The sequence below is a fragment of the Pseudonaja textilis genome, chromosome Z (assembly GCF_049901715.1).
Source record: "Pseudonaja textilis isolate UNSWEBS1 chromosome Z, rPseTex1.2, whole genome shotgun sequence".
NCBI classification, from domain to species: domain Eukaryota; kingdom Metazoa; phylum Chordata; class Lepidosauria; order Squamata; family Elapidae; genus Pseudonaja; species Pseudonaja textilis.
The window spans coordinates 11948063-11974749 of NC_142008.1; the positions used below are offsets into that span (position 1 = coordinate 11948063).

Below are 26687 nucleotides of genomic sequence, written 5' to 3' on the forward strand. Positions count from 1 at the left end.
CAGAGAAGTTTATAATGGGTAAGACAGTCCTTCAGGGGATTAGATTCTAAGACATTAAAGGCTTAAAAGTCAATGCAAACATTTTAAATTATGTTTAGTAAGTCACTGTAATTTCCATTGCTTATACCAGTTACCAACCCTAGCTGTCACATTTTCATCCAGGGGAAACGTTAGGTACATTTTAACACTAGCACTAATATCCTGATGGTTAAGACCAGTAGGCACTCTTGAAAAGTGAAATGATGGATAGCTGAGTGGCAGATCAGAGAACAGAACTTTCTGATAAGCAATGACAAGGCCATGCAGCAACATGTGGAAAATGCAGAAAATAAGATTTTGGGGTAGCTTTAGAATTCTGGAAAACTTTTTATTTAGGATCAAGAGCTAAACAACCAAATAAATATTGCAAAACATAATATGTATGACTTTCTGGGAAGAATTTATGCTTCCCATATTTTATTATTATTTTTAAATTGGATTCCTTCACTGAGAAACAGGTTGGACATAATGTCCATTAATGATCTCTCTGACCATTTGATTTGCAAATTTAGTTTGCAATTTGTTGCAAACTAAACCCTATGTGATGTTTAGCTGACAAAAGAGATAGTTGCTCAATTTCTTTCCTAGATATTACAATGCTCAAAACATCCAGTGATTCAAGCCACAGTAGGGGTGGATGACATACCATATCCTGACCGTAAGATTGTTTACAAATGTTACAGATTCTCCATCTCTGGAGATTTTCAAGAGGCTGGACAGTCACATCTCATAGATGGTTTAACTGATTTTCCTGAACACCACAGAGTGTTGGATTAAATGTTTCTTGTGGTGCCTTCCAGCTCTACAATTTTTAATCCCTATCAAGGCTACCTGAAATTCTCCAGGGTATCTTGCCATGATAATTCTATAAGCACAGAAATGGAAAGACACATCAGTCCTTACCACAGAAGGGATGGAGCAAGCAGGAATGGCAAAACTGGATGTTTTAATTAGAGAAAGTAACCCAGTTTTGTTTCCACTTGAAAACCACTTCTGGAGTTTGTGTTTGAGACAGAAAAATAAAAACATTTGCTGATTAATATAGTTTGTTGTTATAGAAATGGCTGGTCTTTTCTAAGTTGATAAAATAAAACGCTGAATAGTAATAGCAATCACACTTAGTCTTATATACCGCTTCATAATGCTTTACAGCCCTGTCTAAGCAGTTTACAAAGTTGGCAAATTACCCCCAACAATCTGGGCTCTCATTTTATCAACCTTGGACGGAATCAAACTGCTTGCCAGTTGGCAGAATTAGCCCGCAATACTGCACTTTAACCACTGCACCACCATAGATCTTGTATATTTGTCACCATGGAACCTATATATTTTCTATTTTACTGTGTTAAAAAAGTTTAAAATCAGTGCTTTTCTTTTCCCTGTCCTTACATATTTCTCCCCCCCCCCGCTTTTTTTTCTTTCCTCATTTTCTATCATCTTTTTTTATCTGAATGCTATATAATAGTAATTTTAATAAAATTCTTGAAAAAGTGGAACAGGCCAGGGTTTCTCAGCTTTAACAATTTTAAGATGTGTAGACTTCATCTGCTATGTCTGGGGTATTCTGGGAGTTTAAATCTCCATATCTTAAAATTGCTAAGGTTGAGAAACCTTGGAATAGGTCTTAAAATATCTAAATCAAAAATGAGAAAGGAGAGACCTTGTCAAAGAATGGCAAGATATGAATTAATTAATTACTGGGCTAAATCTCCATTTTCCTGCCAACATTATAAATTGCTTGTGTGACCGAAGGGGAAAGCCCATACTTCAGACTGCTAATTAATCAATTAACATATCATCACGGCCTAAAAGGCAAGATAACAGACACATGTTTAAAAAAGGGAAGCTGCTCAAAAATAGGAGATAAAGCAGGAGAAGTGGAGACCACAGAGTTAGCATATGCATGCAAAAAACAATACTGATGTAAAAGAAGAAAAGGTTATCACGGATTTTCATTACAAACTGGTTATTCCTGATGGCAGGTAATTAAAACAAAACAAAACATAGAAGTCAACTTCTACAGTCAGATATTGGTATTAAGAAGTACATTGATCTGGCTCTTTTCAAAGCTAAGAATAAAGCTTTAATTGATTTCTTCAATGAAATTCATGGCAGGTATTATGTAGCAAACTTCATCGTATTACTAAAATTCATGCAGATGTTTACATTAATTAGGCACAGGTTACAGTATTTAAAAGTACACTTTTAAATAAAAGTACATTTAAAAGGCGGAGGTAGTGGTCCTGATGCTGGGTTGTTACCCTCCTACGGCCTCCTCCATGTCTCCTGATGTACTGGCCTGTCTTCTGGTAGCGCCTCCATGCTCTGGACACTACACTGACAGACACAGCAAACCTTTTTGCCACAGCTCGCATTGATGTGCCATCCTGGATGAGCTGCACTACCTGAGCCACTTGTGTGGGTTGTAGACTCCGTCTCATGCTACCACTAGAGTGAAAAAACTGCCAGCATTCAAAAGTGACCAAACCATCAGCCAGAAAGCATAGGAACTGAGAAGTGGTCTGTGGTCACCACCTGCAGAACCACTCCTTTATTGGGGATGTCTTGCTAACTGCCTACGCTTTCCACCTGTCGTCGATTCCATTTGCACAACAGCGTGTGAAATTGATTGTCAATCAGTGTTGCTACCTAAGTGGACAGTTTGATTTCACAGAAGTGTGATTGACTTGGAGTTACATTGTGTTGTTTAAGTGTTCCCTTTATTTTTTTGAGCAGTGTATTTTTCATTCCCAACAGAAAATAGAACTTCCATTTTCACTCACACTTCATTTCCAGACTTAAACAATGAGAATCCTCCTAAAGATTTTAGCTCTGCATCCATCTCTCTTTCAATAATTGAGAGACTGCAATCATATATAATGTTACAATAGGAATGTAAAATCATAGTATTTGAGAAAGCCATAGAGACCCAACTATAAACAGTAGTGGATTAGTTCTTATGCTGAGCCAACAGGCTTAGTCATCTTGTAATCCTCAGATATGCTAAATTTATAATTTTCAGACCATCCAAATAATTGGGGTAGTTTCACAGATTGGGGTGTTAAAGTTTTTTTGTTCCTTTGTATACCAGGATAACCATATAAAAGAATCTTGCCAATTTTGACATAGTAGGAAAAGTATTTTAGAAAAAAATATTGAACAATATAATATAATATTACAATATAATACTCATTATTTTACCTCCATGGGAAGTTTTATATTGTTCATTAATTTTTTCTAAAATACTTTCCCCTTTTTCTCTTATTCTTTCAAAGTGGGCTTGAATTTTAAGCGTGCTTTTCTGATAAGCCCAAATAAACTGTGAAGCTGCTCCAAGTCTCAATAGTAACCAAGAGTAGTGGAAGAAGCCAAAATTGGCAAGATTATTTTATCCCTGCCTTTATTTAAACACACCTAATACTCCTTCCTTCTCTATTTTTCCCCACAACAGCCCTTGTGATTAGCTGATAGAGAATGACTAGTCTAAAGTCACCCAACTGTTTTTCATGCCTAAGGTGGGACTAGAACTCACAGTCTCCTGGTGATGGGCCCAAAGTCACCCAGCTGACTCTTGTGCCTAAGGAGAGACTAGAATTCACAGTCTCCCACTGATAGGCCAAAGTCAGCCAGCCAGCTTACATGGCAAAGGCAGGACTGGAATTCACTGGCTTCTCGTTTCTAACCTGATGTCCACATTATATATTTGCTCATGCTTTGGGATGCTCTATTCAGATCTTGAGCATGCAATGTGGGCACACATTTATGGATAGGATTCAAAAAAATGTACTACCAGTTCTGTGGGCATGGGTTGGTGGGCATGGGTTGGTGGGCGTGGCAGGAGAAGGATACTGCAAAATTTTCATTCCCACCCCACTCTAAGGGAAGGTTAATACAAAATCTCATTTCCTCCCCACCCCACTAACCTGCTTTCAAGTTCTGTTCTATTGTGCAGGGCAACAAAAGAAGACCCAGCCAATCAGCTGGGACTCAATAGGAGGCAGAGAAGAGATGGGGGTTGGGCCAGTCAGAGGTGGTATTTACCAGTTCTCTGAACTACTCACAATTTCTGCTATCGGTTCTTCAGAACTGTTCAGAACCTGCTGAATGCCACCTCTGAAGCTGCTGCCAGGACTCTACCATATTTGATATGAATAAGCACTGCCTTTGAGTAGGGATATCATAATTGACTTGCAATATTCCAGATTACCACCAGATGGCACAAAATAATTAAGAGTCTTGTGTTTCCCCTCTAGGGATCATGTAGAGTTTTGCAGTTCAGATCTGACATCCCTACTTTAAACCTTGTTTCCAAAGGCATACAATGAACTGTGGTAGTCCAGCTAGGAGATTCCCACATGTTTCATTTCTTGTTTCTTCTCTTTCTGCATTATTTTATACACTGAACTACCACCATGAGTGTCCTTGCAGAAAGACATTAATCAAAGGAAGCAAAGAACCCCAATCAAGAACGAGGAGTATAGGTTGAAAAAAAAATCCAATCTGAAACCACTTAATTTGTTAAAGCTAGAGAATACATTCTAACCTCCCATATAATATTTTGAAATTTTGTCAGATGTTACAGTGAACAAGGCTGTAGACCATAAATACTTAAATCCATCAGTCAAACTACAATTTATAATATGAAAATATTTTTATGTAGTGAAATTTGAGTCCATGGTAGCCATGAAAGTAACAGGAAAATAATACAATATTTAAAAACAACAATAGCCAGAGTTATATTTCCCTTGAAATGTATTTATTTTTAATACTTTAAGGCAGATGTTATTGCATTTAATGAATGTATTTGTTTATTAAAGAAAGATGGATTTATAAAAACCTTAACATTCTAAATTAGGTGCCTCGGCAATTACTTAACTGCAATGTAATGTATAGTAAAGAAAATTCTACATTTTTTCTGTGTAATAAATAAAAATTTCTAAGTCAGGAAATAACATTGGGCATTTGTTTTGAAAAATCTCTCTGAAAGTCTATGCAACACTGCTCAATGTTTCCAAGCAAAATATGACTTATGAGGAACTGTTTTGAAACAATAGCGTCAGTGCCATAGTGGTTAGAGTGCAGTATTACAGGCTAGTTTTGCTGACTGCCAGCTGCCTGCAATTTGGCAGTTCAAATGTCACCAGGGTCAAGATTGACTCAGCCTTCCATCCTTTGAGGTGGGTAAAATGAGGTTCCCAACTGTTGTGGGCAATAAGTTGACTTTATACACCACTTAGGGAGGGCTGTAAAGTGGTATATAAGTGTAATCGCTATTGCTAGTTTATAGTAATTTTATGTAGAAAACAGTTGCTCTTAACTTTCTGAGAATTTCTATAATCAAGCTACTTAAAATCAGCACAAAAGACTTAAAACTAGCCTTCTTGGAATTATAGAGGAATACAATCTTCCAAAGACCATATACCAGGCAATCCTGAACTTGTGACTGGTGATTTAATGATCGTTTAAAGCAGGGCTCTTCAAACTTGATAGCTTTAGGACTTGTGGACTTCAATTTCCAGAATTCCTGAGCTAACATAACTGGAGGAGGAATTCTGGGAATTGAAGCCCACAAGTCTTAAACTTGCCAAGTTTGAAGACTCTTGGTTTAAAGTTATGACAAACCCAGAATGGTGCTCTATAGTCCATGCAGTACTTCCAGTCATTGCAAGTGCTCCCCCAGTCATATAACTGTATTTTGGGCCCTTAACAACTAGCTTACATCTACAACTGAATTTTTTTTCTGGTTTCTGGAATAATTTGATGAATATCTGCTGTAAACATGATTGAAAAAATCAGGTCCGGTCATGTGGATGTCTCAATTTATGACTGCAACAATTTACAGCTGAAATTCTGGCCCCTATTATGGTCATAAATCAAGGACAATCTGTACAAACTTAAAAGAGACAAAGAATCTGGGGAGATTTTTGCAAACAAATTTAAAAGATTTCATCAGACTGGCAGAATATAAGAACTATTTTAATGCAGTGTGTTTCTATTTTTCATTTCGCAAAACGCAATGCAAAATATGGTTAGGGTGATCCGCCTGGTTCTAACATCTCCTAGTTTATTAGTATTAAAAGAAGAATATATAAGTCTCTTCCTTTTTCCATATGCTTCCAGATGAATTGGATTTAAACTCTTGGAAATTAAAGCTGAAACTTTTGGAATAGGATAACACATTTGGATAGCCTTAGATTAGAAAAGTCTACTTGATATGTTCAAACAGGGAAAACATGTATTTTCCAAACTGCTGCTTTGTTGGGACTCACAATGCATATTCCTCTCTACCTATTCAAATACTATCAAAACTAATACAATATAACAGGTGTGGAAGCATAACATTCCTTCTGTTTCTCCTGCTGTTTAGGGAGAAATAATGTGATATGATACCCCTCTGGAATCGGCTGTATCCTATTAATATTTTTTTTTCTGGATTGTTTATGCAATATTTACCTCTGTACTTCATTGCTTACCCTAGGAGAGATGACAATTTGCCCAAACTATGAGTTGATTTTAAATCTTTATGAGCATAAAGGAACAGAAAGGTAACTTAAACAAAAAAGCAAACTGTATAAAAGAAATAATGAAATTATTTCAAATCTGCTTGCATTCTCACTCTGTCATACAACCTCATTTCTTCCAAATTGAGGTAGGGGAAAATGTGTTTGGAAAAAAAAAATAATCCAGAAAATTTCTTAGGAATTATTCTGTCAAATCAAGTGTCTGTCAAAGCCTACAGCTCGTTCCATCTGGCAGCAAAATGATCAGAATAATTGCCTGGGCTTTCAACTCAATGAATATGCATTGAGGCAGCCAAAATGGAATTTATACCTTAATCTACATTACAGGGCAAGTTTATAAAAAGACATTATAATGGGGAAAATGCATGACAATTATTCTGAGCAAGAGGTAATCAAACCTTTCTTTAACAAGAAATAGCGCTTCCTTTTCAATTTATTTTTATATATTTAGGATGTATGCTGTTCCAAATCCAATTGTAAAAGAAAAAGATATAAATATCTACTTCCAAAATCCAGACAAGACATTGGAACCAGTTCTGTCAGGTGCAAAAAAAATCCAGGTTTACATATGAAGGTTCAATTTAACTGATTTATTGCTAAAGCCTATGCACAGAAATTTTCTCAACTAATGGTCAGCACCTGGTTAGAGGTAGATAAGATTTAATAGCAATCAAGAGTGTTGGGACTTAATTCATTTGTAGCTACATAGTGATTCTAGGCAGATCCCTCTTTTCAACTCTGACTGGCTCTTCCACTCCTCCTTCACATTCCTGGACACTGTTTCTTGTTAGAAGCTTTTTTTTAGCCCTTCAGTGCATGTCTAATTTCAAATAATGTATTTTGTGATGGGCAAGCTTATTTGAGAGGCTAGATAAAATTAGATTATGAAGTTCCTCTTAAAAACAATTGTCATGAGTTGGTTCAAAGACTGTGTTTTCACAGAGCACTAGAAGATAACTATATTTCCATATTGAAGACTATTTTGTGATATTATTGTTCTCTATATATTCCAGATGTTAAAAATAGACAACCACAAGAACTGGAGATTTCACACTGGGATTCCCAGCCAAACTTGTAATTATTTGGTGGTTGTACAGTCTAGAGAATCTCATAATGTGATCCTGGGTTGTCTGGACATGCAGTATAGGTGGTCTTCAACTTATGACTGAAATTTTGGTCAAAAGTCTTTGTGATTGTTGTGGATCACCATTTGACCAGGCCCAGTTTTTATGAACTTTTTTGCAGGATTTATTTATTGTTAAACAAATATATTGACATTCATAAATAAAATGCTATGACCACTATATGAATCCATTTTATCCAATGGATGTTTTTTTTTATGGAAACCAGAAGTAAACATGTGGCAAAAAAAAGCCAAAAAATGCAGTTATAACTGCTGTAAATGGCCACAAATGTGAGACAGTTGCTAGGCACCCAAAATATGACCAAGTAACTGTGTGTGTTTGTGTATGTGTGTGTGCCCATTAAAGCTTCAAAATCAGATTATAACTAGCTTTTGGGGAGCTGCTTATAATTTTGAGTGGTCACAAAGCAACCAGATATTAAAAAAGGAGTACTTGTAAGACAAAGAAGAAGTTCTATATCTCTATCTGAATTCTTCTGAAAAATAGAATTCAACTACAGAAAAGTGACAATATAAAAATATTTCAGAAGCATCACAAGCAAAGAGTTAGCTTTATACTATTTAAGAAAGTAATTGCCATTTCATCAAGACCTGTAGATTTTACCCCATAAAAAAGGTGGAATATCTCAGAGAAAACAACCGAGAAAGAAATCATGCTTTTGAGGAACATACAGATAATAAAACCCTGAAGAAAAAAATGTTTGCAAGAAAAAAAAATTAGAGAGCAAACAAGAATTTGTTTGAAGGAACATTTAATTCTTCATAACTGTGGTCTTTCTATAGGAAAGTCAACTCTTCAGAAAGGGATAGCACCTTGATGACAGAATGATTATTTCAAAATGCTAATCAGGTTTTGATCTGTGGTTAGTTTTTGGATAATGAACTACCAAGAAAATACAGTTTTGAAGACAAGTCTGGGAAATTTAAATCCTAGAAGATAACAGCAAACCATTTTTATGCTGTTACCAAAAAAGCTACGTGGTCTTGTTCATGTAGTCTTTGGAGACAGATCCAACTTTATTCCTTTCCTCAGATTTCAAGGATGGGCTTAATTAATTTCAAATTATAATCTTACTTGTTTTGTCTTCAGTGTTCTTTAGTTACTTATCCACATTGTCCTGTAAAATTGCATTGGACACAAGATATCAGCCTAAGCGATAGAGAACTTAACTCTAAATCTTGGGAACTAAAAACAACAATACTTTGATCCTGGTTTTAAAATGATCATTGCTGGAAAGATGTACTGTTTTGGCACAGTTTGACTTGGCCTTCGTATACATTTTTGAATCTAAACTTTAAACAGAATGAAATAACCACAGGTAAAGAGTATAGGAAGTTCATTCCTTGTGCAACTAATGTTCAACATTTCTTATGTTCTAGATGCTACAGTAGCCTGTAAACTACTAAATGTTCCCCTTTGGCAGTGATGTATTGGTAAATGTTATGCAACATACTGCATGGGCTCCATTGCCATCACTGTGTTGGTTAACAGCTGATCAATGCACTAAGTGCACATCTCAGCTCTGCTCTCAACCAGCTCGCAAAATCCCCCCCCCCAAATACCAGTGGGTTCTTTTCAGCTGATACAAGCTGATTTTAGCACACTGTTGTCCTTAACCAACTTCCAGATAATTTTTTATGCAATACAGAAGACTTTAGAACCAGAACATGAAATACTAATTGCATTTCATCTCTGTTCTCCCCACAGATTTAGGAAACTGTAGTGGCCATTTGCCCAAACCCAAATACATGCAATATTTCTGAGCAGAGGAGACTGCGTTTAAGAGGAGCAAAGATCAGGCCAGTCACGGAAGTATAATTTTAAGGCAGAGAAAATTATAGAACATGAATTATGCATCTAGAGGGCTTTTTTTGTCTCATGGTGGTAGTCGTAAGAAGTTTGTAGGACTTTGTTTTAATAGACTACCTACTGGGAAGATAGTCGTTTCTCCAGTCCTTTTATATTTTCAGCATATATTTTGTAAAGACAAAACTACAATAGATCCAGGCAATTTCTGCTGAGCCGTTTCTACATGCCCTTCGGTCAGCATTCTACAAAGCCTTGGGAGATGGCAGGTCTAAATAAATGAGGCAAAATAATTTCTCTCCTGCAATGTCCTTATTTCTCATTATTAAACAAATCAGCTTGCACACAAGGCTTGCTATGTTAGTACAACTCCTCTCCATCTTATTCCACTTTCAGAGTGGCAACTTTAGGGATTACTGTAGGCAAGTTACTCCTGGTCGAGTGGTTCTAACTTGAAAGGTCAGCAAAGCGAGCCTGATTCAAGCTGCAATTTAAAATATTTGCAAGAGGGCATTGATCTAGATAACTAATGCAATCCAAAGTGGCCTTTAAAGAAAGAGGAACAAATGGAGAAAATAATTAGGCAAACCTCCCATTGTCTAAACAGAAAATGATTCCAGAAAATTGAAATTGAAATCCAATGCAGAAGTGGCAGCTTCCATGGGATGCAGTTAACTTGCATGATACAGTATAAAATCACTTAGCCAGCCCTGCATGTGCAAATGGGGTGAGATTACACTGCAGATTTATTTATTTATTTTTCACTTTTTTTGAATGGGCTGTCTTGCTCTTTAAGAGATTTTGACACACAGACACACCCCAGAGAATGCCATCATATGAACAAAAGCTTTCTTCAAAGCCAAAACAAAGACAGGCCTGATGGACATATTCGTTTTGAAACAGTCAACAAAATATTTTCAAAACATGTCTGTAAAATTTGGATAGTGCAGACACCACATTCAAAAGGGTTGCAGCTCTTCCTTTATTTTAGAATAAAGATAAAGGTTCCCCTCGCACATACGTACTAGTCATTTCTGGCTCTAGGGGGCAGAGCTCATCTCCATTACAAAGCCGAAGAGCCAGTGCTGTCCGAAGACATCTCCATGGTCATGTGGCAGGCATGACTAAACACTGAAGGTGCACGGAATGCTGTTAACTTCCCAACCGAAGTGGTCCCGATTTTTCTACTTGCATTTTTGTATGCTTTTGAACCGCTAGGTTGGCAGGAGCTGGGACAAGTAATGGGAGCTCACTCCATTACGCAGTGCTAGGGGTTTGAACCACCAAACTGCTGACCTTTCTGATCGACAAGCTCAGTTTCCCTGAGCCACCGTGTCCCCTTATATTTTAGAATAGGGGTCCCTAATCTTAGCAACCTTAAGACAGGTGGACTCCCAGAATTCACCAGCCAGCCACCAGCCAGGAGCTGGTGAATTCTGGGAGTTGAAGTCCACCCATCTTAAGGTTGCCAAGATTAGGAACCCCTTCTTTAAAAGACTGGGAACCCCTCCTTTAAGTTTTTATATCACACTGATGTATCTGTACAAGAATTTAGACAGGACCTTGTGGAGGGTTTGAGAATCAGCAGCCTTCAATGTCTTTCTGATGATAATCAAGAGACTTTAAAGATTCTATTATTCTAGGCAGTCCACAATTTACAACCATTCATTTAGCAATTCTTCGAAGTTATAATAGCACTGAAAAAAGTTACTTATAACCAACCTTCACATTTACAACTGTTGCAGCATCTCCATTGTCACGTAATCAAAATTTGGGTACTTGGCAACTGGCCCATATTTATGACAATGCAGTGTCCTAGGGTGATTTGATCACCTTTTCAGCTAGTTTCTGACAAGCAATGTCAATGGGGGAAGCCAGAATCGCTTAATGACCATGATTCATTTAAGAACTTCACTGATTTGCTTAATAAAAAATATAGTTTAAAAAAATGGCACGGCTTACTTAACAACTGCCTTGCTTAGCAATAGAAATACTGATCCCAAGTGCTGTCGTAAGTCAAGGGCTGCTTGTATGTCACTCAGCAATAAAGGAATCCCTGTCTGTCTGTTTCTTCACTTAGTTCACCATGAAAATCCACCAGCCCCATTACTGTGGCAGGGATAGCATTTGCCCAGAACTGGAAGGAGACAAATATACCAAGTGAAGACGAAGTAATAAACAAAATTTTACTATGTGCTGAAATGGATAAGCTCACCTTAGAGATGGAAAGTAAAGACGAGTCGGCATATTATGTAATTTGGAATAGATTCAATCACTGGTGGGGGCAGAAAGGAAGTTTGGGAAAAGAGTTGATGAGAGGGTATTGAAGGTATGATGAGATGAAAATAGGACCAATGACTCTGGAAAATATAACATATGAGTGAATGAATGTATATGTATGTGTATGTGTGTGTGTGTGTGTGTGTGTATGTATGTATGTATGTGTATATATATATATATATATATATATATATATATATATATATATATATATATATTTGAACAATTGTATATATGCGATACTGATCAAAAAGTTATGTCAAGCCAACTTCACTGCGTTCATAGTTTTTAACTGTTTTTGTGTAATAAAATGTTTAATTAAAAAAAAGAAAGAAAGAAAATTCAGCAGCCTCATTCTTGACATCAGCATTTTTGATCGATCCTGAACTCTTGCCTTTCTTCAGCCCGAACAGTATGAAAACAACTTGTTCATCTTCTGATGATGGTAGGTAAAAAGTTTCCACTGTACATGATTGATATGTGAAAGAACAGGACGTAAAGATCTTCGGGAGTTATGTTTCCTCTGTGATAGACTAGATTTTGCACATGGAAATATTCAGTTTATTTCATCAGAACTGGGTATTATTAAACCAGGCTCCCCTACAGGTATGGTTTCATTGTTCTATTTATCTAAGCCAAATTTATCCTAAGCAAAGGTCTAGACCTCTGTGTGTTTTCATTTATTTTACACAGCAGGCAAAATGATATCCATCTGTCTTTCAAGTTTCACAGAACATTTCACTGAGGAAAACTGAAGGGATATGTAGAAAACGAAATTCATTATATATGTCTAAAACATATGGACGGCAAACTGTTTTGCTCTCTTTCCACGATAAAGGCTGTTATCTGCTGAAGAAACTGATAATAAAACTACAAGTCTTGCATCTAATCAAGCCTCCAAAATAATCCATTATATTCTCAAACCAATGTTTCACTCTTTGGTACTAAAGCACTAAAATAACATCTGGTCAACATTGTGCCACAACTTTAACCAAAGGATCTCCATCTCTCTCTTTCTTCCACACACAGTGTTCATAATACACAAACAACATTAGGTAACTATGCCTGGGAAACAAGGGTGGGATTCTAATTTTTAAACAACCGGTTCTGTGGGTGTGGCTTAGTTGGTGGGTGTGGCTTGGTGGTCATGTGACTGGCTGGGCATGGCCAACTCAACATCACTCACATCGAGGCACACATCTCCTCGCCTGGCCTCTCATGATGTTCCTGAGACCGGAAGTCTAGTCCTGCCAAGAATGTAATAAGGGAACCCTAACCCTAGCGAATAGCTGCGAACTGGTGGAATCCCACCCCTGCTGGGAAAATACCTTGTGATAAATATAATCAAATAATATAACCTAAATGTTTATTGAGGAAAGCTTAAAAGTTCAAATATATTTAAAGTATATTCCCCACAGTTGTTTATTTACATTTTTATATGTTTCTGTACTCTAAGAAGACTTCTGATGATGCACATTATAGATTGTGATTATGATCAATGAAAAACCCGAGGATCCATAACTCAGACTGGAGTTCCTACAATTTAACTTGAAAGGTTCCAGCTTTAGTACATTTCTAAAGTCCATCAGAGAAAGTAGCACTCATATCTCCAAGAGACTGTTCTAAAAGATAATTAGCATGGGAAACTATTATTTCTGCCTCTTCTGAATCCCTCACATGGGGGAAACCTTTGAATTCTTATTCAGGATAACAGAATGGGCAGATTGGATCTATCTGAATCTTAATAGATTTTATAAGCATTGATTATTAGATGTATAGGCCTAAAACAACCCTAATAATTTAATATCATCCTACCACATAGGCATGCTATGGGGCAGTAGGTTAGCCAAACAGCAGCTCACTATGGCCACCTAGTGAATTTATATTCCATATGAGACTTACGTTACATTAGCTTCCTTATTTCAAGTGAAAAAACAATATAGCTTGTTGTTGACTTAAGAGTTCTCTTGATGCTTGGTTCCTGGACAAGCCAGATGGGACTGATATTAGCTGAAATCTAATATATCTGAAAGGTTACTGCTTCTTACCTCTACCAGTGAAGAGAGAAACCCTGTTCATATTATCCGTGCAGGCAGAATTTGAGATCATAATTAATGTCCCTTAAACTCAAAGTATTCCTTTGTAACACAGCCAGAGAAGTTTAATTATTAAGTGGATCAGAAGCAATAATATTGTAAATAATGCCCCAAAACATTTTAAAGGAGCTATGATTTTTATAGCTGTCATACATACCTTTACATTTGTTACTTTAAGAGGAAAAGATAAACTACATGGGTAGAAAATGGAGATGAGGAAGAGGTATCCTAAGACCCAATTATAATGTGTTAATCATTCTTTTAAGGACATGCCTAAGTTTTTTCTCTACTTTGTACATATTTTGTTTATGCAACATACTCTACAATTCCAAGATTTATAGAAAGTCTTTGACTTATGATCACAATTGAGATCAGAATTTGCATTGCTAAGCAAGATAATTGTTAAAACAAGTTGCAGCTAATTTTATAATCTTTTTTTACCATGGTTGTTAAATGAATCACTGCAGTTGTTAAGTGAATCGTGTGGTCATTTAAACCAATCCATCTACTCTCATTGACTGTGCTTGTTGGAAGAAGGCTGGGAAAGTCACAAATGGAAATCACATGGCCCAAAGATGTTGCAGCCATTGTGAATACATCCTAATTGTCAAGCCTCCGAATTTTGATCATGTGACTGTGGGGGATGCTGTGATTGGCTGTAATTGTGAGGACCAATCATATAAGCCATTATAACTTTGAATCATCACTAAATGAATGGTTGCACATCAAGCATTACCTGTAGCTGGAGAGTGAACAATTTTAAAAAAAGAGTAGAGTATAGGGCTGTCAAACTCCCAGCCCACGGGCCAGATGCATCATGTGGGCCACGCCCACATCCGGTTTAGCAAAGAGGAAAAAAGTCCCATACTTCATGTGATGCCATCATAATGACGTGAGTTTGACACCCCTGGGATAGGACATTCATGTAAAATCCTAAATTGGACTTTCTTTACTTTCCTATAACAATTTAAATACAGAATCAACACAATAAAAATGCAAAGAGATTGATCACCTTTGGCCATAAATTGCAATTGACCCTTTGGAAAAATAATATTTATTAGCCGATTTATTTTAAAGACTATTATGTGTCATCCCTGAATATGCAATGTTTGCCCCACAAATTATGGAGACCAAAGCAAATTAAGTTTCCTGGCTGGTGTGTGGTTTCAAAAAAAAAAAAAAAAAAACACCATGTGGCTGATGCCAATTTTTCAAATTTTATCATGATTTTGAAAGGCCACATTCAGAAACAAACATCAGATGCTTAGCATAAATAAATGGTATGGCATGGATTAATCAATATGTCTGCTTTGTAGCTGAAGGAAGATCTTCTGTCAATGACATTAGGGAAATCTATTCCTGCTTTACCCTTTCAAATTGAAGATGTAAACAGCAAGTGTTAAGGTGTCATCTAATTACTGTCTGTATTGTTTAACGATACAGGCTCTTAATATTTTCACTCCCTCTTCTGCCTTCAGGTTTCCACTTATCCAAGTATTTAAGAATGGGGATGATTAGTAGAGGAGGAAGAAGAGAAAACACCTCTATCCTTCAAAAGCATTTAAACTGTTGAAGGTCATGAAATAAGTTATTTTGATCCTTCTTCTGTTTCTATTTCTTCAGCGAGCTATTGCCTTAATGCAATTTCAGATTTTGATAAATATTGTCCTTAACTGCATTTTGAATGCCCAACATTGCCAGTTTATGCTGCAAAATGAAAGAGATTAATTTTAATTGGGATGGCATTTTTTTTTGTATGGGACATGTGAAGGGAATAAAGAGTCCACGAGTAACCGCATTTCAGAATTAAATGTTCTAGAATGTGTATATACATTTTTAAACGATCAAGAAACCATTTTTAAAAAATTATTTTAGATTCTTCTCAAAAACTATCATTTAATTTGTTTTGGGAACTCAGGATATTACATCTTCAAAAGTATAGATGGTCAGGAATTAGCCTTGCAAAATTGCATTGCACTGACATTAAACACCAATCAAGTTGCTGTATTTTGTAACGAATAGTGCCTTGCTTGGGGGGAAAAATGATAGGCATTTTTCTCTTTCTCTCTGGGAAGCTATTACTCAATAATTCAACCTTTAATCTCATGGTATCATTTCTATGTGTAGCTTGTCTTGCCATACAAGGAGCAAGTAAGTGAAGTGAATCTAAACACCAAGCCAGCATTTTGTCTGGCAGAGATACTGTCTTTACCACATCTGACTCTTGTCTCCATCATTTATCAGTTTCAAATTCTTTGACAATTCAAAGTTAGTATTTTATTGGAGATTGGAAATACAAGAACATTATTACCAATTAGGAAGGTGAGTTGTACATGTTCACTGCCTTGAGTTATTTATAAAAATAATAAATGCATGATACAAAGATACATACAAACAAATAAATTATTTACAATTAAAACCATTTAATTAACTGACTTTTTGGCATAGCTAGGCAGCTTTGATTTTAGGGTTTTTTGTGCTGATGATTTACACTGTTTTTTTATATATATTATTTTCTTGAATTATAATTTGCACATAATTCTTTGAAGGGGAGGATGGTATATAAAATATCAGCATAAATATGTAGAGTTACTTAACTAATAAAACTTTATCTTCTGGAAGATGCTGAAACAGATACCAGAGTTTGAAATCAACCTTTATGCAACCAACAGGTTGTCTCTACTCCTTTTGAGATCTCCAAGCATTTTTTGCAGTTAGTTTCTTAGAATTTGCCATCTTCATTGAGCAAATAAATTTAAAGAATAGGTTATGACACCAATGTTCGCTTTATAGAAAAGAGGACAAAATGCTACCAAAACTTCATAAATATCAGGCATGTTTGCCATGGGGGATTCTATTTTATATGGGACTGCAGTCCTTGACTATAGTATCAACTGCTCTGCAGACTGAGAATTTTGGGAGTTTTGGGAAAAGATCAAAAGGAATAGCTGCCCTAACATGAGAGGCAGAGATTATATTTTTGCCTCTTGTTTTCTTCCAACATCATCACTTGACCAATTTCTGTGGAAAATGGAACAAGGTGAAAGTAAAAAGTCAATGGTTAAACACAAATCATTTTGGAACTGATTAAATATTAGGTAGAGGTCTAACCAGATAAATAAACAATAACTTTACAGGTGCGATTCATCTTATATGCATTCAGCCACCAACAGAGCTGCTGGGACCTGGGTTTAATAATAAGCAAATACGAGCTTTCAACTTTTTTCCTTTGGATACCAGTTCCCTAAATTAGAAGTAATTTGTCCAGCAAGGCAGGAGTTGCTTTCTTTTTCTTTTCTTTTTTAAAAAACATAGATCCAAAACTCACTAAGACATTTAGAATTCTCCCGTTGATGGTTGCATCCTTAGAAATTTCAAATGTCACCCCCTTCTTCTGTTTCATGAATACGGATCTGATTTATTTATTTATTTATTTATTTTTATTTATTTGATTTGTCAATTGCTTACAAGATAATAAGTATAAGTATATACATAGTTATTAATACATGAAATGGGTACATATAAGAAAAATAAAAGAAACAATAGGACAGGGACTGTAGGCACGTTGGTGTGCTTATGCATGCCCCCTACAGACCTCTTAGGAAAGGGGTGAGGTCAATAGTAGACAGTCTAAGGTTAAAATTTTTGGGGTTTGGGGAAGAAACTACAGAGTCAGGTAGAGTATTCCAGACATTGACCCCTCTGTTGCTGAAGTCGTATTTCCTGCAATCAAGTTTGGTGCAGTTAACCTTGAGTTTATATCTATTGTGTGCTCTTGTGTTGTTATGGTTGAAGCTGAAGTATTCATTGACAGGTAGGACATTGCAATGTCTGATTTTATATACCATACTTAGAGCAGACCGAAGACGGCATAATTCAAGGTTTTCTAGGTCTAGAATTTCAAGTCTGGTGGCATAAGGTATTCTACAACAAGTAGAGGAGTGGAGGACTCTTCTTGTGAAATATTTCTGAAATATTTCTTTCTCAACTGTGCTAATATCAGATACATAATGTGGGTTCCAGACTGATGAGCTATATTCGAGTATTGGTCTAGCAAATGTTTTGTATGCTCTAGTTAGTAGTGTGATATTACCAGAGAAAAGGCTACGTAGGATTAGGATAACAACTCCTAATGCCTTTTTGGCTATATAGTTACAGTGGGCTCTAGCACTTAGATCATTAGAGATGAGTATTCCAAGGTCCTTTACAGAGCTTGGATCATCAACAAGATCTTGACTATTCAGCTTGTATTTTATTTTCTGATTTATTTATTTTTTGCTAATATGTAAGACAGAGCATTTATTTGTTGAGATTTGAAGTTGATTTTATTTCAAGAATACTCACCATCTTCCTCTGTTTCAGGAATACTGATTTGATTCAGGAATACTGATTTAAATCAGGAATACTGATTTGAATCAGGAATACTGATTACTCAGCCGAATCTGGCAGTAAAGTACGAAGCAAAAAGGAGAGAGAATTGACAATAATCTGCTTATACAAAGGAAGCTTTTGGCAAGCGCAGATGCTCAGCTAACAGGATGGGAAGTGTTTTTTCAATGTATACGATACTCCAAGACTACCACAACACTGAAATGGGACACTAGAACCTCAATAAATGTAATACAATCAGGATTACATGTTTGTCTCTTCTACCATTCCCTGCTAATAATGTTATTAGAAAACAGTGAATGTTGTTGTTTGTGCAATAGTCAAGATCCATACTTTTCTTGCTAAATTAACTCTCATACATTACCTTGGTGCAACACTTTTAACGCTTCTTGGAACAACGGTCAATGTCATACTTGCATTCTAACTAATTTCTCTGTAGTGATGTTATCTATTGTCTTGGGTGCAAAAGGTACCAGTCTATTGATAGACAAAGCTCTCAGTTAGTACTTTACACCTCTAAGCAGAGCTCATAATCTGAAGTTAAAAAGGTACAGAATATGTCACATACAAATTTCACTTCCTTTCAGTTCAGTGCAAGATTTCTAACAGGATCCCGTACATTGACACTCTATACTTTTCAACACTGTTAACACTGATTAATATTGAATGGGCAGTTCTTCTTCTATATATGCTGAAAATGGGTAGCTTTAGAATCTAATCACTATATTTCAACATCAATGACCATCCCTTTATTCTTCTGTTCTTAGGAAGGTGAGTCCCTTAGCCTACCACCAGTTTACCTGCTTTATAACTTTTGATCATTTTGTCAACAATACAGCTTCTGGGTTACAATTCCAAAATACAATCTGCAATTTGTAGACATTGTGATCAATAGCTTTTTTTTAAAAAAAAAAAAAAAGAAGAAGCATGCCTCTTTCCTGTCCTATTATCAAATCTCCTTAAATTACTACCATGAGTTTTATTCAAGTGTTCCTACTTCTAAACACTTCAGCTGCATTTCTGCTTGAGGCAGCCAGCGTGTTTAAGCTATCAACTGGAAATGCGTGATGAATTTTTGCTCTTCACACCAAACGATTACATTTTGAAGCCTAATCATCATTAATTTTACACACACACGCGCACACACACATGCACACACCAATCCTCCAATAACTTATCTTTGAATCACAGGCATTAAAAAGGCCAAACAACATTAAATAGCCCAATTATTTCACTTTCACATATTCATACTAAAGGCATATTATTTGGCAGCTTAATAACCAAGATGCTAGTGAGCCACTGTGAAAAATTAGCAGAATGGCATATTTCATCCATCACTTCAATTTGTTTCTCAGAAGATCTTGTAAACAAAGCAAACAGATTGGAAGCGATCAGGAAAAAAAGGGGGAATGCAACTGATTTTGCATAGAATCATGCAACTTTTATAAGATGCATAAGGCTTAAACATAGGCCTTATGAAATGATGGATTTAGATTAAATTAGATTACTAATCATTCACATGCATGCCAAATTTGTAAACAATCTGGAAGGTTACAGCAATAATTCGTTATCAATCTGGGAAGAAATTCTACTTCCTCGTGTATCATAAATTATTGAATAATTGTAGGGAGGATATTTTGATGTGACTGAATTATTTCCCTGTTTTTTTTTTTAAATTAGGTCATCCCTAGCAATTTCACAAATGTACAGGATCTCTCCTTTGTACCGATATAACAATACTGATTTCAGTGTGCAGAGCAGAAGTAAAAGGTATTATGGAGCATGGATGATCCGTTGGAAGCAGAGGGTGTTTGTGTTATAAGGTTGAATGTGATAAATAAGAATAATGTCTTTCTAGATCCAATGGCATACAGACCCATTTTTGTGCAGAACATAAATCCAAATAAACAACTTACAAGGAAAAAAAAAGGAGTAGGGTGTTATTTCTTATGGTAAAATATTGAAACTCACTTTCTCTTAAAGCATGCTGGTATAAAACAAATAGAGGAGGGGTTTTGGAAGTGTTTTTGATCTTTTATTAAATATTAACACACCAACGTTCATTTTTAAAGAGCAGCATTTCACACATGTCAAAATGAGCTCAGACAGCCCAACTGCCAAATGTTTAAATACTTCATTCATCTCTATCAACCTGCAAACTCTGCCCTTTAAGGAGGAGATTTCAGCTGATCCAGGTAAAATGAGAAATCTGAAGTGGTATATTATCATTTCCTGCATATGAATACTTAGAATACCAAAGCTTTACACAGTCATAAACAAAGAAACAAGAAAAAAAAATCTTAATAACATTCTCTCTTTGTTTTGTTTTTTTAACTTCGAGCCAATGATTGCAATGAATGCAAAAGAAAATAATCAATTAAATAATGTTATTCCTTTCATTTTCATTTTAAACCTGGACATTTTTCATTGTTGTGACTTCAGTTTACAGCTCTCTATCACATCTTTGATTTTGTCTATTTGGAACTTTTTCCAGAAAGACACAGATTTACTGTATCAAGCAGATACAGACTTGTGAATTCTGTAATTTTCCTCTCATTCTAAATTTAAGTTTGGCTATCACAATGAACACCTTTGATGCCTCCTGAAATTGCAGTCATTACCACGGATAACAAGAAATCAGACGTAATGGTTGAAAGGAAGTAGGAGGGAGCAGAGAAACAAGAGAAGAAAAGCTCAAAATAAGATGGAAGATTAAGTTTTAACCATTTTAATTTTATCTCCAAATCCCATCCTTGCTCTCATGCTGGCAAGGGGTAAGATAAGTCACGAACATCCTGAAGCATGACACCAATCTGTTGAGGGAAAATACATTTATCCTTGAATCCTGATCAAGCTGGGACATGCTCACTTATTACTTTGATATTATGGGAAGGATATGGATTGGTAATCCACAAAGATTCAAAAATCTCATCCTTAACCTCTCAAATTTCATTAATTTTCACCAAATTTCTTTATTCTGCAACCTTGTTCATCACACAGACACAGACACACACTTGGCTGGATTATTGTATTTTTTGTCTTTTATTTCATCAATAATAACCTCCATTATCTTCCGTATAGTAACAGTTCATATGTTGTATGTTTACTTGTCTTATTGCATAGTCTTACTTCACAAAACGCACATGCAAATAATGAATTAGCTTAACTGCTGAACTAGCAAATAATAATAATAAAAAAGGAGAAGTGCATTTTAAAAGCTTTTCTTTGTTTTGGTTTTGCAAATTTTCATCTAGCAATATAAGACTAAAAGCATAAGCTTAAAAAACAATCAAATTGAATTACATACTAAATGCAAAATTCTTCATCAAATCTATTTTCCTACGTCATAGTACAGATGGACATTAAAATAAATGCTACAGAAAAAAAATTATAATCAAATAGATGATATCAATTTAGCAGTAATTTCCTGTAAATTATTTTTGAGAAACTGTTTTATTTATTTATTACTGGAAATGTTCCATTCGTTTTCTTTTCTGGAAATGATAGTAAATTGACCATGTAGTTGCAATAGCTATTTTTAAAAAACAGCTATTCAAATCTTTAAAAAACATAATTCCCTCACTGAAAAGTTTTTTCAAAGATATGGCTTTTAAATCTTAGCTTCAGTTAGAAATGGAAAGGACATTAACTAGTTTTAAATGTGGAATATATATAACATAGAAAGAAGAATACAGCCCAAGTTATTGGTACATTTCTACATCTCACTGAAATCAGTGGAGTTTAACTTTTAAATCCTGACTGGATTAGGCTCCCAAGAGAAATTTAACAGAATATTAATTTGGACTATTTAAATCTTGCATTAAATTTACCACAGAATTAGGAGAATTATCATTTCACATAGAGCTTGACTTTTATCTATTGTGTCCAAAGTAATACCAGCACCAAGGTTCTTTTGATAATTTCAATAAATGGATGATTTAGGGGGTGGGAAACTTTTGTAACAAGGTAAACCAGAGTGTCATTTAAGCATTTTAGGAAGAATATTTTTTCCCCTATAGATAAATACTAAGCATGATTTTAACTGAACAATGGGATTATCTGAACATTTTATTTTGTTCTGTCTTATTCAAAATCAGACCTAAACTGATCAAAGGAACCATTATCAACCCTTGAATGGATTGTTAATTAAGATGATTGAGCAATACCTACATAAACATACACAAAGAGTTTAAGAGCAGAGCGGATATGCTGAAGCAATAAAATATATTCTAAAGGAACATTAAAAATATTTTAGTAAGATTTCCCAAAATGGTTAGGAAATACTATGTAACATACAACAATTTTTAACCTGGGGAATCTCATTTTAGCGCTCTAAAAATAATTTCACTTCTGCAGCCAATAATTCTTTCTTTTGATTGTCATTTATAAAACTACTGCTAAATACACCATTTAAAAAAATCTCAGTTTTGTCTCACCCTTCTAACTGGGGACAGGTCATTTTTTAAAAAACTGAGGTTCACTTTTATCAAACTAATATATCATCAAGTTAAAGATCAGGTGTATTTTGGATACATATTTGCATGTGAGAATATATTAGGTGTTTTTATTTTGGAAAATGCATGAATACTTATTATGGCTTTTCAGGAATGGAACTAATTTTCTAAATAGTTATTGCAATCTGAGAAGGCTGTGAAAGAGGAGAAAGTACACACACACACACACACACACACACACACACACACACACACATAAATGATTCCTTTAAGTATTGGCATGTTTATATCATCCTTTTAAAATCTGTAACAAACTGGTATTCTCTACTATAGCTGTTGATGTCACTATTCTTGAAGCAGGACTTGTCAAAACCCTTTTTTTTCAGAATTTTTTCTTTCATTTATTTATTTGCCTTTAGGTAATACTTAGAGAAATGCAGAACAGACCATAAGAAGTTGATTAATTTTCTTCATAGCTTTTGTTCCACCAAACTTATCAGCTTAAAAACAGCAACTGGTGGAATGCTCACACAAAGCATTCTCATCACTAGGATCCTCGTTGAAATCAATATATTTCAAAAGATAAATTTATTTTCTGTACACAATTTCAAAAGATAAACTTAGAATACCATTAATTCACAGAAAGTGATATTATTTATACAAACTCTGCATGACAAAATTGCAGGTACAGTGTTAAATCTGGGAGAACATTACCTGTGGGCTCAATTACCTGTGTGTAATTTTGACAGATTTAGGAAGAGAAAGGAAATTCACTAGCCAATTTTAGAACTCTCACCAATTTTCCTCCTATATTATAAAAAACAGTTACTGGTATTTGTGACCATTCAAGAATTCCTCTTTTTTGGTACATTTAAGTAAATGGAGCAAGCAAGAAAGGGAGGCATACATAATACCTTACTATTGTCTTATTTATCCCTTTTCTTTATTTGTTCTTAGAAAACTTGCAGGGGAAAGGTTATAATCAACGAAGATATTATATTCAAGGAAGATGCAAACAAGTTAAAGCAGATTAGCTGTTTTCTAAATTCCCACTAGAGAAATAAAGGTATGCATATTGTGGATTGTGACACAAGTAAAAATTAACCGTTAACTTGTGCAGACAATATTTTAGGCCTCTAACAATACAGCTATTTAACTCCACAAAGATGGAAGATACATTTCCATCTTCTCTTCTTCTTCAAAAAAAACAAAAACAAAAAAGCAAAATGCACACCCTAATAAGTAAATCAACCCCAAAGTGACAGATAGAAGTGATGTGATAGAAGCTTATCAAAGGCTCCTGTGGTGATGACAACTACAAACAAGGTGTTGCTCTGATTAAGAGAGTTGAGCTAAGCATTCTTGCAACACAACTCAGTGTCACCAAGCCTTACTTTGTACTTGTGATCCTTATTTGAATTACAACTATTTCATCACTTTCTTAAAATGGTAACTGCAGAGATACACAGCAGCATCAACCCTTGGCACCGTCTGGCATCTTTAAGAGAGAAAAAAGGGTCAGCCTGGGTGAAGTGTTTAAATCTCGAAAACTGCCTTTTACTATTCTGAGCCTCTGTTGTTTTATTTTTTAAAACATTCTGGGTTAGGAAAATTACTCCAGGGTCATTTAAGGGTCTCCTTAAAAGAACGGGAGGTGTCCTTTAACGCTGCTTAACTCTGAATGCCACAAATACAAGCACCACTACTATCCCCGCTAGCAGAAACATGGTATTCCTTCCCCCACACCTCCTTTCTTCTAGAATTGCAATGTTTTTCTGCTTTAAAAGGTGTACCTGAAGGATGGGATGGGGCCACATTCTGCACATTCTTACTTTTGATTTTACCTGTTTCCCCTTGTAGCTCATGTGGAGCTGCAGCTGCAGCAAAACCAGGGGCTTTCCTCCTCCACCAATGTGGTTTATTTGGTTTTCAAAGGGGAGATGAGATCTGAGAAATATCCCCTTCCCCATTGCTTCACCTCTTCCCTTTCACCATTATAAATAGATTTTACCTCTGCTAGGGTCAGAGGAGGTGAAGGAGGAGAAGGAGAAAGAGAAGGGGAAGGACAAGGAGAAGGTGGAGGAGGAGAGGGAAGAGGAGGAAGAAGAAGAAGAAGAAGAAGAAGAAGAAGAAGAAGAAGAAGAAGAAGAAGAAGAAGAAGAAGAAGAAGTTCTTTTTTAGACTTATACACATTTTAGACTTTTATGATACATCTGTCCAGTCTGGAGGTTCCCCGTTCCAGATGCTGCCTGTCTAACTATTCCGGCAAGGAGAAAAGCACATTCCGAAGCCCACTTCTCCACATCTTCCTTACTCGGTCGAGGCCACATCCCAGAGGGTTCTGATGGGAGCCCCAGAACCTCGACCTCCTCTCCAAGATGTCGACGACCGTAGCAAGAGCAACCCTCCTTGCCAAAGAAGTCAGAAGAGGGGCGCTGCGGGGGGAAAGGGGGGCGGGGAAGAGCTGGGACGGGGACAAAAAGCAAAGAAGGACTCCGCGCTTACCTTTCCTCTTGGAACGCCGCCTCCGCCGCCGCTTAGACTTGCCTTTCAGCTGACCGCCGGCTCCTCCAGAGGCTCGGCTGCTCTCCAGCACCGAGGTCATGGTTCCCGCCCGGTAAACAAGAGCAGCGTGGGGGGTACCGACACTGACGGGCCCTGCTGGACGGGCGGAGCGCCCCCTCCTCCTCCTCTTGCCTGGCGGCTCCGGCTGCTTTCCAGCCACGAAGAGCCAGGGTGCTTCCAAGAGCTGTGCCGGGCGCGCGTTGTTGGTGCGCGGATGTTCTGGCCGAGCGACGCTGCCGGCGCTGCAGATCCGCGAGAGAAAAGTGAGAGCAGCGGCGGTAGGGGAGGAAGGATTAGGACACCCGAGGATGCCCGCTGGGGTTCCTCCACGCTCCTTTCTCTTCGGTCCGAGAGCTCTTGCCCTCGTGCGCCAGGCAACTTGCTTTCTTCGGGACTGGCAATGCCCGGTGCGCTTGCTTCTTTCTTTCTTTCTTTCTTTCTTTCTTTCTTTCTTTCTTTCTTTCTTTCTTTCTTTCTTTCTTTCCTTCTTTCTTTCTTTTTCTCGCCTTTCTTCCTTCCTTCTTTCCTTTTTTTTGCACCTTTGATAGTTGTTTGGCCCCAGCAGCCACTTTGAAGCCAATCATGCAACCAGCACCCCTATTTGCTTCCCCGAAGTCTAATAAGGTCCAATCACAGCTCTAAGCTACCCGTGACATCATCAGCGAAGACCTCCCCCCCCTCCCCCGCCGAGACCCCCTTCCCTCCTGCCGCCCTCCATCCCTCCCTTGTCAGCTTGCAAACTCAGCTCCCATTTGGGCTGACAGCTCTACCCAGCACCTGAGTGCTAAAGGAGGCAGAGGGAGGCAGCGCCGCGCCGGCGGCGGGAAAAGGAAATCGGAAGGAATCTCGGTCTCCCCAGATATGGCGGGACAGGTTAATTGTTATCCCAGGGGCCGCCGATGCGGTGCACTTTTTCGGGGGGAAAGGAGAGATCGGGGAAGCTCGGAAAATTTACTCAGAGAACAAGCGCGATTGCGGACGTTCTTTCTCTTGTAAGCGCCACGATTCATCTTCCCGCGCCCCGAATTGTAGCTTTAGAAAAGATGCAGGATCCATTCAGCATTTAATGGCCCGGTGATCCTTTCCCCCATCGAAAGAAAACAAAACTGCGCTATCTTTAGGGTTCTGTAAAACTCTTTTATCAGAGCTACCTAAAAGGAGGAAAGGAGAGAGAGAATACTGAAAAGTGAAATGTTGTAGGCTTTCTCTGTCTCTCTCTCTCCTTCCAGAAAAGCTTGCTTATTGAAGTCTTGTCTAATCCGGAGCCTTCTTGGCGTATAAAACTCCATGTCCCCCAATTTAAAACAAGGATTAGTCCAAAAGGGATGGAAGAAGTTGGAATAAAACAAAAGTTATGTCTTCCTATTACTGTTTCTTAACCTTGGTAACTTT

The 26687-nt window shown here is 36.8% G+C and overlaps 1 protein-coding gene across 5 annotated transcripts in view; it reads right to left on the reverse strand.

Annotated features, from left to right (window-relative positions):
- The window catches only part of ADARB2 (adenosine deaminase RNA specific B2 (inactive)), a 489405-nt gene extending 463461 nt beyond the window's left edge, over positions 1-25944 (reverse strand). For all 5 annotated transcript variants that reach the window (XR_015740138.1, XR_015740136.1, XR_015740137.1 and 2 more), the window contains exon 1: positions 25236-25944. Coding sequence is in view for 2 of the 5 variants with exons in the window: in XM_087916598.1 (XP_087772724.1) it covers positions 25236-25335 (100 nt within the window). In the remaining 3 variants the exon portion in view is untranslated. The remainder of the gene's footprint in view (positions 1-25235) is intronic.
- Positions 25945-26687: the final 743 nt, after the last annotated feature.